The 12,260-nt window shown below is 30.9% G+C and overlaps 3 protein-coding genes across 3 annotated transcripts; 1 reads left to right on the forward strand and 2 right to left on the reverse strand.

Annotated features, from left to right (window-relative positions):
• Nucleotides 1–69: 69 nt before the first annotated feature.
• On the reverse strand, nucleotides 70–6,014 carry LOC131841514 (cytochrome b-c1 complex subunit Rieske, mitochondrial-like). The gene is made up of 2 exons (XM_059189834.1): nucleotides 5,947–6,014; nucleotides 70–1,448 (listed from the first exon to the last, which is right to left on the reverse strand). The coding sequence occupies exon 2, from the start codon at nucleotides 1,281–1,283 to the stop codon at nucleotides 441–443; it is 843 nt and encodes a 280-aa protein (XP_059045817.1). The 5' UTR covers nucleotides 1,284–1,448; nucleotides 5,947–6,014; the 3' UTR covers nucleotides 70–440.
• On the forward strand, nucleotides 3,739–8,683 carry LOC131841525 (uncharacterized). Its single transcript, XM_059189841.1, has 5 exons — nucleotides 3,739–3,791; nucleotides 6,636–6,846; nucleotides 7,033–7,182; nucleotides 8,045–8,176; nucleotides 8,594–8,683. Exons 2-5 carry the CDS (start codon nucleotides 6,637–6,639, stop codon nucleotides 8,675–8,677), a joined length of 576 nt encoding a protein of 191 aa, XP_059045824.1. The 5' UTR covers nucleotides 3,739–3,791; nucleotide 6,636; the 3' UTR covers nucleotides 8,678–8,683.
• Nucleotides 5,474–7,959, reverse strand: LOC131841532 (uncharacterized). Its single transcript, XM_059189850.1, has 3 exons — nucleotides 7,860–7,959; nucleotides 7,014–7,168; nucleotides 5,474–6,338 (listed from the first exon to the last, which is right to left on the reverse strand). The coding sequence occupies exon 3, from the start codon at nucleotides 5,975–5,977 to the stop codon at nucleotides 5,480–5,482; it is 498 nt and encodes a 165-aa protein (XP_059045833.1). The 5' UTR covers nucleotides 5,978–6,338; nucleotides 7,014–7,168; nucleotides 7,860–7,959; the 3' UTR covers nucleotides 5,474–5,479.
• Nucleotides 8,684–12,260: the final 3,577 nt, after the last annotated feature.

The following is a 12,260-nucleotide window of genomic DNA, read 5'->3' on the forward strand; positions in this document are numbered from 1 at the left end:
CGACAGTAGATTCGCTATAATGCCATTGCTAGCAATATAAGACCGATAATAAGAATATATCATGTCAGTTTACCTCCACGCAGTACACTTTGAAACCATTGATAAAATCTTAATAAATTTGTCACCTTCATAAAACTCGCCCGTCTTATTTAGTTATCAAATGTATATATATATAACAGCCATAGCTATATGTAGTTATGATCTATACATAATAATGTAAAACCTTTCTACTCATTAAATACGTGTAAATATGTATGCAGCACATATAGGTAGTATCTTAGTTGAACACTATTCCATAAATTTTTAATTAACTTACTAACACTAGGACAGAAGCTGAGTTGGTAGGTACATAACAGATATTTCGTTTACAATTTAGGTTATACCTATTTATTTTTTCGAAAGAATACATGACGTGTGTATAAAAATATTTAACAGTAATATTAGCCTACTACTATAAGTGTATCACTCATAAATTTATATGGTGGCACTTCCAAATTAAGTGGTGCTGGACCTTTACGAGCTCTACCCACGTTGTCATAATGACTACCATGACAAGGGCAGTAGAAACCGCCAGCCCAATCCCCTGAATTAGGAATAGGGACACACCCTAAATGCGTGCAGATACCTACGACAATAAGCCATTCTGGATTAACTGTACGCTGTTCAGCGGTTTCTGGATCCCGCAGAACAGAGAGAGGGGTGTTTGCTTCTAAATCAATATCAGCTTGTGTTCGATGCTTGATGAATAGAGGCTTACCACGCCACTTATATGACACACACGTTCCTGGAGCCACTTTTGATATGTCTACTTCAATGGATGCTAACGCCAGCACATCCGCTGACGCTGCCATGTAAGATATGAAATGTACTACCTCCGATTTCACTGCATATGTTCCACAAAGGAAACCAAAGAAACCAACGACGTATGTATATCCCGGTTTAGTATCACCGGAACCCCAACTTGTCTTTCTGACGTCTATATAATCATCTTTTCTGTATGGGTCAAAGTTTGGAAATTCTATATCACGATGAAGACGTGGACAATCTTTCTGATACAGCACGAAAGTCCGAACTTGTGTCCACACAGTTGATCCGGAGACTGTCCGAAGACTTTCAGTACACAAATTGGTTTGTAACCTCTCTGATAACATGCTTTTACCTGGTATAAATCCAATATTTTTGCTGTTTACCATATTTATCGACTTGATATCTTTGCAGCATTGCGTCGTCCAAAAAGGTACCCGACTGTATCGAGCTACACAAACCTGGTTGATAAAATTCATTTCGTATATCTCTAGAGTAGATTGTCACTTATCATAAATTTATTATTTTCTATAACAAGTCACCTGATGTAAAGGTCCTCAAAATACGATAACATAACATTTTGGTGTAATTTTGTTCCTAATTCGACCTCTGCGTATTATGCAAATTGTCACCAAATGAATGTTCTAAAAACGAATATAAGTCATTTATTAGTTAAAGCTTATTTAAGAAAAAAAGAGGCAAATATAATTAAAAAGTATAATTACAAGTTTACTTTTTAATTCAATACAATTTATATTGATTGTTTATTCCTTTAATACAGAATTTATTGAACGTTGTGAAGGTCTTTGCTGATGATCTATTTTATGTCTCATGTTCTTTGTTTCTTGTTTTTTATTAATATGTATATGTATATAGGGAGAAGGGCATTGTTAGTAATATGGACTAAAAACCCCATAGCGTGGAGGTCAACTTCACATGACATATTGCTAGAATATGTCATGTGAAGTTGACCTCCACGCAGTCTCCTGGTATCTATCATATGTATATTACACGCATGACAACCCAAAATATCGATATTTTGCCTTAAATCTCAAAAATCTGTTTTCTCTTACGGTATGGTACTACTACTACCTACTACCTTATGGTTGCCACAGAAATGTAAGTACATCCCAATTGTACGGTATGAGTAATTAAGTAAAAACGCTTAATTTGATTGAGATGTCTTTGTTCTATACAAGAGAAACAATAGCTTGGTAGCCAATAGGTCATGTGTGCTCCCAGAGATCTTTAGGTCACGGTCTATCGCTAATATAATAAAGTAGGTAATAGGTAGGTATATGTAAATAAATATATACGATTGCAATATTGCATACATTTTTTCATACTCTTTCTATAGTATTTTTTTTATAATAGGTAATTGTGTATTGTATAAGTTTGTTGATTAAAATAATGTAACTAATTAACGTAATTTAACAAGTATGTAAGTAGGTACATATCTACCGTCTTGCCTATTCTGAATTTCCTTTAGCAATTCTCTGTTTAGTTTTGTATATATTTATTTTTAACAGCTAGGAGTAAGTATACTCGAACATAGTAAGTACAGCGATTTTCAGTATGTACCTATGCTCTAGCTCTCATCTATGAGAGTGACATTTTGTGATTTGTACGTTAATGCTTAAGTTTTTTTACTATAAATACATACCTATATATTCGCTAGACCTCTTATACATGTTACATTTACGCATTAAACCGGATGTGGACTCTTTCTTCTGACAAAAGTATGAACTTAAAATAATTTGGACAAAAAAAAAGCATTAGTGTACAGTAAGTGCAACATCAAGAACAACACAGCGTCCGGTGGAACGCCAGCTATTGAAGCATACGGGTCTGTATATTTTGTAACTATATGAACGTTCATAAGAAACATAGAAGTCTCATATAATGAGTACTAAGCAATAATACGTTGTTACTTACACACTGATCACAATATCACACACGGTTCCTAACTAATCCTTAAAATAGTTTCAGATAAACAACAATGAAAACCTTGCAGTATGTTCCTGCAGCAGGTAATAATTGACAAATAATTACATTCCAGTTTCTAAATTATAATTAGTTACACCTACCTTTCCGTTAGCTAATACGTAATTTAATATATACCTAATATCAATTAAATAACAAGTTAATTCGAGTATATTAATCATACTACTAAGAAAGTATGTACATCGTTTATATGTCAATTCAAATAAAAGAAGGTTAATTAGTACCTTTTATTTACTAGGAAATCCCTCACGGAGACATGCCCGCCCCAGGTGACGCAAACGAGTACTGTAAGACTCTTACCCATTAAAAAGTCCAAGATGACCTTCGTCAAACGCCATATACCGAAGTCGCGCAATCTTAATCTTAATTAATGTATAAAAAAGGAAATATGGATCTGAATAGGTTTCTCCATTCCCTAAATTTACACGATAAATTAAGAATACATGCAAATATTAGATATCGTCAAAAATCTAATGCCTTAACGGCTCGCCTAAACGGCCTTATCGGCTACCCAATAGTTGCTGTAGGTACACATGATGTTAAGACACTACGAGATGTTACTTAAAACCTTTGTGCTGAATTTCTGATCGAATGTAATGTCTTAAATATTATCATTTTTTTCTTTAAATAATTTATGTTATATCGAATCAAACGTGGGGCACGTTCGCGTTGATAGTAGCCGACCCCCAGATCTACTGAGTATGCATATAAAATTTCATAAAAATCGGTCAAGCCGTTTCGGAGGAGTATGGTAACTATTGTGACACGATAATTTTATATAAAGGTAATATAATATATTTTAACGTTTGTCACAAAGTCAACGAAACAATTGTGTCCCGGGTTAGCCACATTCGGTAAGTGGCAAGGTTGTGATGTAATGTGAAAGTGCGAGTTACCGCAAGGTGTTGTGTTATACCTGGTAGTGGCAGTAGTGGCCGGGTGGTTTGTGTGCATCATAGACGTGCCTCGACACAGGTTTTCAAGTAAGTTGCGAAGCGAATTTCCTAACCCCAGGACAATGATTTCACTTAAGTACTTTTAAGTAGATATAATTATAGGTAGGTAATGTAATAGTCTACGATTGTTTTTATACTTATATACATATATTAGATGTGTATATATTTTGTTTCGTATAGTACTCGTAGTATGTACGATCTCAAAACAAGTATTTACCTAATTGATTTAATATAAAATAAACAATCTATATAATTAATTCAGAAGCATACTTGGGCTCTTGGTATACTTGTCCTTGTTAGAAACAATTTTTATTTCCTATTTTTCTAACTAATTTATTTAAATTTATGCGATGTACAATATAGACCTTACTTAAATTTAATTTTTGATTCAATTTCTAAATGCCATTGCGAGATTGTCTACAACTATAATTTCTACTGTGTTTCCACAAAATATTTCAGTTAAGTTGTTGTGTATGTTCGTATCCTATCTATGTACCTACATGTAATAGAACGTAAATCCCGAATGTAATATAAAACCAATGATGCTACCGACTGTTTTTATTTAAAGTTAATTGCTGTATACATACGCAAATACTATTTTTGATCTTAGTAATATTCAATTCAAACAATTTACTAGAACATATAATAAATAATACGTAAATACAATTATACAATTTTAATTTATTTTCAATTGTTTATATTTTTTTTTTTATTTTTATTTCATATACCCTAGACCCTACGTATTTTTATTAATTTATTTTCAATATATTTGTTATGGAGTAAATCTTTGCTAATTCAGCAGGAATACGTTAATTTCCGGGAAAAATCTTATATATAAAATTCTCGTGTCACAGTTTTCGTTCCCATACTCCTCCGAAACGGCTTGACCGATTCTCATGAAATTTTGTGAGCGTATTGAATAGGTCTGAGAATCGGCCAACATCTATTTTTCATCCCCCTAAATGTTAGGGGTAGTCCACCCCTAAATTTTTTTTTTATTTTTTAGACAAAAATTTTAGTTTCTATTTTTGTATGATATAACATACAAAAATACATACAATTCTAAATTTTCACCCTTCTATCATCAACCCCTATTTTTTTATAGCGTTATTAATTTATATGGCAAAACAACGTTTGCCGGGACAGCTAGTGTATATATATGTTTAGAAGATAGAGAAGAATAATGTGGTTTAATGAAAATTTTACATGGAATCAAATAACTATCCATCTTTTATAGATAATTTCGTATGTTTATTGTAAGTACATAATAAAAATCTAAATAATATGTCTCAGTCCAGGAGGTACTACCATCCAAAGTAAGACTATAATGGATTTATATTAAAGTCAAGGAGTTCTTGACGTTTAGCTATCTCATTTGTATCTACCAGCACATTGACATCAAAGTTACATACGTGTCATGAACTATTGCAATTTTTTTAAGAATTCGAGTTATACAATAATTGTTTATCAAACAAAAAAAGCTTATATAAGTAGCGTTGGTATCTATTTAGTGATTATGTCCTCAGTAATATGTTTGTTCCGAGTGGAAATTGAGTACCTATATGTAGAATGTTTTTGATGCTAGATTATACGTACTAATACAATGAATTATATAAATCAGTAATTATATATGATCATTTTTATTTCTCTATCTAAAAATAGATCATCATTTAAGTTAGATTATAATCAAATTACATTTATATAATAATACTGTATTACATTTGTTCCTCTAAATTCCAAGCTACAACCATAAAGTATACCCATAACTCGAGAAAAATTGTTATAGTTAATACCACCAAACCCATGACGATAGATGAAATTTTTTTAATGAGACACATGCTTGACAAAAAGTAGCATGAGACGGGTATAGCTATTGTTGCAAGCATTATTATAACACACATTACTAAAATTACGCGTACCGCGGCAGACACGCAGCCCCGAGAGCCAAAAGTCACCCCGAGCAACAATAGTGCGTTCGCCACCAGCAACAGAAGAGAGGTTAACCCAATTGACATCAGCACAACTTTTTTTAAGCCTTCATCTGCATTAGTTCGGACACCAAAAATAGACATTATAATATTCTCCGCTATCCCATACAAAACGATTCCGGCTATCCCGACGCCGCCAGATCCCAAGCCAAATAATGCGATCAAATAACTTCCATATTTCGGAGGAAACATACCAAAACATCTAGTTATCTCCGGCATATCCATTTTTATTTATTTATTCATATAGACATATTAATAATAATAAACCGTTAGCGGAAATTTTACAACCAAAACACAACATGTGATTAACAATGTAGGTATTGACAGATGATTGATTTTCATGGTTTTTTCATGACATAAACTGCATAAAAGCTAAGCTTATCCATAATGTATGTATTTTTTTTTTCTAACTAATTCTAATCTCTTTCTAATGTATTGGCATCAGTTATTTCTAATTCATCGGACAAAAATGTGGCGGGTGGCAAAGTCACTACAAACCAGTGCAAGATATTAAGTCTAGGGCAGTTGAAGGCCAAAGGATTGCTAATAGTTTGATCCCCATCTCGCGCCATCGTAATTTAGATTCCTGTAGGAATGGAATGGAATTTCAGTCATCTCTTTTCCAGTGCGTACATCCATGTAAATATACTACAAAATACATGTAAAACGAATGTTTATATATTACTATTCAGTCTGGCTCTCTTTACCTAGCTGCCCATAAATACTAGACACCCATGGTGTTAAGATGTGCATCAATTTATTATACTCGTAAGTGCATTCAATATGGACAATTGTCACGACGTGCCTATTCTACTGCAGACTACTACAGATCCTAAATCCTACTGGCTTGAAGTGATAAAGTATTGATAATTTTATATTCCAGAATGTATTACGGTTTGCTTCTGGTAATCCTGTCAGTAATAGGTTGTCTATCAGCTCCGACAGACGAGCCTATACGTGTCGACCTACCAGTCTACGACCAGCCACAAGAAAGCTCCAATATTTATTCGAACCAACACGGCATCATAAGTAGCGACAAGTCTCTTGCGGAAATCCTTTCACAGAGAATAAACTCTGGAGTAAACACGGCTAAGGTTATTATTATCTATATATTATTAACTTTTATTCACAAAAAAATATCTCTTTACACTCCTATTTTAACTATCAGTGTTAAATTACAATCTTCCAAAATCACAACGATGTGCTGAAAAGTCACCACAAATTTTCAACACAAAACCGCAATTCAATACGTATACATTACCATTATTTTTAATTTTCAGGCAGGATCTTTGAATGTACAAGGAGCAGATGGTTGGTTTTCTCCTCCGCTTACGACTTTGGAAGGCGCCTTGTTAGAAACAGAGGGTTTGGGCAGCAAATCATTATCCGTAAAAGACAATTTGCATCATATAGTTGCTGGAATTTTGCAAGTAAATTATTTAATAATTTTTGCATGGAAGAATTTAATAGTAAAATCTATTTACAAATTATTATAGTTTTCAATTAACATAATGCAACAAAAATCAGTTGAAAATAGAATAAGAAAGATATATGCTTAGCAAAATTAAACATACCACTTTGGTAATGAGTACTTGCACGAGATGAAATTAACTATGCATGACAAGTGAGAGGTAGATATAGTAAAGGGTTGCCATTGTCTATGGATCTATCGCATCAGTAGTGGAGTCAACGTTATTAACATTGTAATTCCATTGGCGAATATGAACCTACTACTATTAGCAAACTAAAAGAAACGTCAATTAATTTAATATTAAACCATAAGCTGCGGTATATGCAGATAGATATGGCAAACGTTATTAAAACCCCCTATTCAATTATTGATAAATTGTGGCGATATATATGTTCCATCTATCTGTAGATTTCATTCGCATCCGTACAGTAATTTATGCGAGACTGAATTACAAACATTTCATGTCGATTTCCCCGCGACTTCATCAGTTTAATGACAACCCTTCCAGATTATTACAGACAGACAAAATTATTAAAAACAATTTTAATGACCTAGGTAACATAAATTCATGTAGGTATTATATATACAAATTGTTATAAAATATATATATAATGTGATATGTAAATGTGTCTGTACCTGCGTCTCATTTACAATTTCATAATACATATATTGGTGATTTGGTAACGATATGCCACCTGTCATCTTCACTTCGTAACCCACCAGCGTATACCGTTAGGCCAGGCGGATAAGTCATTCCATTGCCATCTATATAAAAGTATACTATATTAATATGACATGATTGATGTAATTTGCATCTGCAGCCCAAGCCATTAGTAGACACAATACAGGAGGAAGAAAAATATGGCAATACAGGAGACAAATTCTACGGGACTGGGCGAGCGATAGTGAGCGGAGCGGAAGGTGTCTCTAATTTTGTTAACTCAGTCATAGAGGTGAGAAATTAATATTTTCTGTTATAATAAGTGGTTTGCTAATTGTAAAGGTTATCAAAATTAAAAAAAAATACATATTAAATACACGTATGTGAAATTACACGTTTTGTAATATAAATAAATGGTGGTATTGGTATTATGGTGTAACAACATGTAATAAGATTTTAAAATATTAATTGTTTATCTTGTTAACTCACCAAAATCATTATAGATATATACGACATATACTAGCACCACGGCCTGTGTACTACACTTTGAGGCACGTACTAGATACTAAAATTAACTTATCTTCTATTTTTCAATGGTTTCACACCAGGTTCTTTTTGTGTAAACTTATTGGGATTTCATATCCTTTTAAAAATACTTCCATTCAAAGAACGGGCTTGTAAACTCATTCATATTAAATATTTTTTACAGGTGCCCGGTACAATTATCAGAAAAATCACAAAAGCCGCTTCGGATAAACTTAACAACTTGGGTGGTAGACTTATTGGCTTATAATGTTAAATACGATATATTGTGATGCATTATTCTAAGGTGTAATATAGTGTAATATAGAATAAAAGTTTACTGAACCATTATATATGTTTATTTATTACTAGACAATTAGGTATATTTAGATATAATTATATAAACAGATATTTAAAACAGATTAATTAAACAAAGTGATTTTTAAACATTTATTATTTTTTAAACAAGAACCGATTATACATTCAATTGTTTTACTAGATCGTAAATGATAACGACACATTAATAAGAGGCTTTAATTAGGCCCCGGACTTGATAGTATCCCTACTTACACTATTGTTAATCTTGACTGAATATCTAGATCTTAACATTTAAATGCTTTAAATATGTACATTAAATGTAAACGTGAAACAACTGCAATAACTATAACATAATTTATAAACAGGGTCATAATATACTAAAATAAAAATATAATTACAAACTATAAAAATATACAATTTCTTTAATTGAATTAAATATAGAATACAATATTTCAAATAGCATGGTTTAGGCACAACAAAAATATTTAATATCAGGCGTAGAAATTAAGTAGTTAAAAGGTACCCAGTGTCGTATCACTACAAATATTACTTATTTTTTGACAAATAGGATTACGATAAGATTAATGTTGTTGTTTTTTTTTCAGATTGTCATATTAAATATTTTAATAATAACCATTAGCAAAATTATTCGTGAAATTTTTTAAGAAAAATATTTTTTTTACTTAAATATTTTATAAATAATGTTACTATGATTACGAAATAAAATGTATGTATAAATGTATTTATTTTCAGCAGTTAATTGAAATTATTATTTTATCTCTCCATTTCAAACTTTATCATTACTAGATTAATATAATGTCATTGTTCTAAAGTTAAAAGAGCAGTTTAAAAAATTATAATTTAACACAAAATTGGCTTAATCGATTTCATTTATAATCTACCAAGCCAATTATATCTAGACATAACGACAAGAAGCCGTCACATAAACTATTTTATTGCATATTTTAAAACTTTCTCTCACCGGAATAAGAAATGAGATCATAATATTTGAAAAAATATTTTTATTTTATGCTTATTCAATCTTCGAACTGTTAAGAGAAGGAAACTGTGATATACTAAAATAAACAGTAAATGGAGTAACCTTTAATATGATAAACAATTTTTAAATATCTAATTACGTAATTTAGAATTTAATTTAAATATATATATATATGTTAATTTGCAATATGTATGTAATGGCAATGCCTTTAGTATTTGAAACGCAGCGATTACCTGATTGAAATTTTTTTATCAATGTGCCAAAATCAAGTTGATAAATTAAATTTTAACAAATCATGTAAAATTATTTAAAGTCTGGTACTTAAATTTTAATGCAATAGTAATTTAACATAATTATTTTATCAAAAATATTTTAATTCACTTCTCACAATTCAGTACATATTCCCATGTTACACATTTGTCAGAGATATTCAGGTCATTTCTATATACGAGTATATTATGATGGTCTACACATTTCATTTTAATTACAATTAAATATTACTGACTAATGTGAAACCTTTCCCATCTGACAATCATCTACATTGCCTGACATTTTTTTAAAAAATTAGACTATAAGACACTTCTCCAAATTATTAAAAAGTGGTTGTGTAGTTTATTAATATGTTACATATTACGCATATTTGCTTTTAAACTTTAAGGAAAAATAAACGACAATCTCATCCTCTTGAAGAATATGTATAAGATTTGGGTATATAATTTCCTTGGCAGAAACGCGACGTTAACTTCAAAAGCATTTAGTACCTTATAGAACCACTTTTGTAATTAATATTAAAGAATATGTCATAAAATTTAACTTTCTTTCAAATTTAACATGGTAAAGATATGGTATTGGTCCTCGCAGCCGAATTCCGTCACATGATTCACACTTATATAATATAAACAAACTAAACTTTATGAAATTCAAATAAAGTTTTATTAGTGTTTATTAGATAGAATATAAATATAAATGGTTGTACCGTACCAGAATTCGGACGCAAACTATTAATACCATAACATTGTTCAGCACCTATTACGTACTACAATCATTAGTGTTCGTCCTGAAATTCTGCATTTAATATTCTTTAAAAAGAATGTCAATTACTTGTTAATTAGTTTTATATTTGTAAATGTAATATACTGCTTAATTTTCATGCAAATTGGATCACTATTTAATTTATAATGGGTAAAGTAAGTCACTTAGTCAATCAAATATTCACAGTTCTGAACAAGGTTTTCTTCAACGAGTTTTTTTCTTTTGGCACTGTGGTACTTTTTTTCTACGAATTAAGTAGATAGTATGCTCATCTCACAGATCAAAATTAAGCAGCAGGTATAAGCTAATTCTAAAGATAGCATAGACTGCAGATAGGAGTAGGCAACAATCTTTATAAACCAGTATAAATAGTAGTCCCTGGTCCTTCTTTTATAATAATAATATCTATAATAAATACCTGATTATAATCTTCCGGAATGTCACCGTAATTACTTTCATTATTTACATATTAAAATGACTACTTAAACTCACAACATCATAATATGATTTCGATCAAATCACAACCAATATACAAATAATTATATGCACGTCGGTTTTAAATATGTAGAACACATTCACAATTCATTACGTAATACATATAATTTTATATATACAAATACATACACCGAGGGTTCCGGACAATATTAATAAACAGGTATTTATTTTCTTTATACAATCTTTTCTGTAAGTAGATAACATAATAACGAACACTTCAGAGTCACCGGTAGGTATGATGTAATAAAATTATTTATATATTTCTTTCTATAATATATACAATTATATTTAAAAGTAATTAAAAATATATCTTTGCAATGGTTTTAAAGGAATATATACATAAAATAAAATTGTATATGCACGATAATATATCACATTGATTGCGATTGACAAAAAATATCTTAATTGTGCTAATTAACCAGGAATCTCCTAATGTAGCAAATTATGGCCTCTGAAGACGCACCCTAAAACAGAATGTGATGAATCACGAAGTATAAGTCAGAAACCTTAAGACATTTGGAGAACAGCATACTGTATTCTCCTTAACACATGTAAAATTCATATATATAATTATTACAGTGGGGGTAAAACAACTTTCAGACGGGGTTAGGCGGTTCCTGAAAGGAGATGAGAGCAAAGATGTCTGGAGTATGACGTTATTCTCGTGAATGGCTGCTGCTTTTAAGGTCTGCTCTGATGACTATGACATACATACTTTAATTATTTAATGTTTTGCCCTTGTGAATTAATGCTATTTCATACAAAATCTTAAAAATGTAAAGAACATAAACATAAATGCAAACTATTTTTTATTTGCATTTCTATTAAGTTAGACAACTTCTGAAATTACTTTTCGTTAATCTAACCTCCAGATAAACGATATTACTTTAAAGCACTTAAATAAATTATTTAATTTATAACAGAAAACTCGACGAAGATTATGACCCTCAATTAGTTATGTAAAGCTTAATAATTAATAATAGGACCACAATCAGAACGCTACTGTACC

Source organism: Achroia grisella, unplaced genomic scaffold (genome assembly GCF_030625045.1).
Source record: "Achroia grisella isolate CSIRO2021 unplaced genomic scaffold, CSIRO_AGI_Agris_v1 utg1064, whole genome shotgun sequence".
Classification (NCBI taxonomy): Eukaryota; Metazoa; Arthropoda; class Insecta; order Lepidoptera; family Pyralidae; genus Achroia; species Achroia grisella.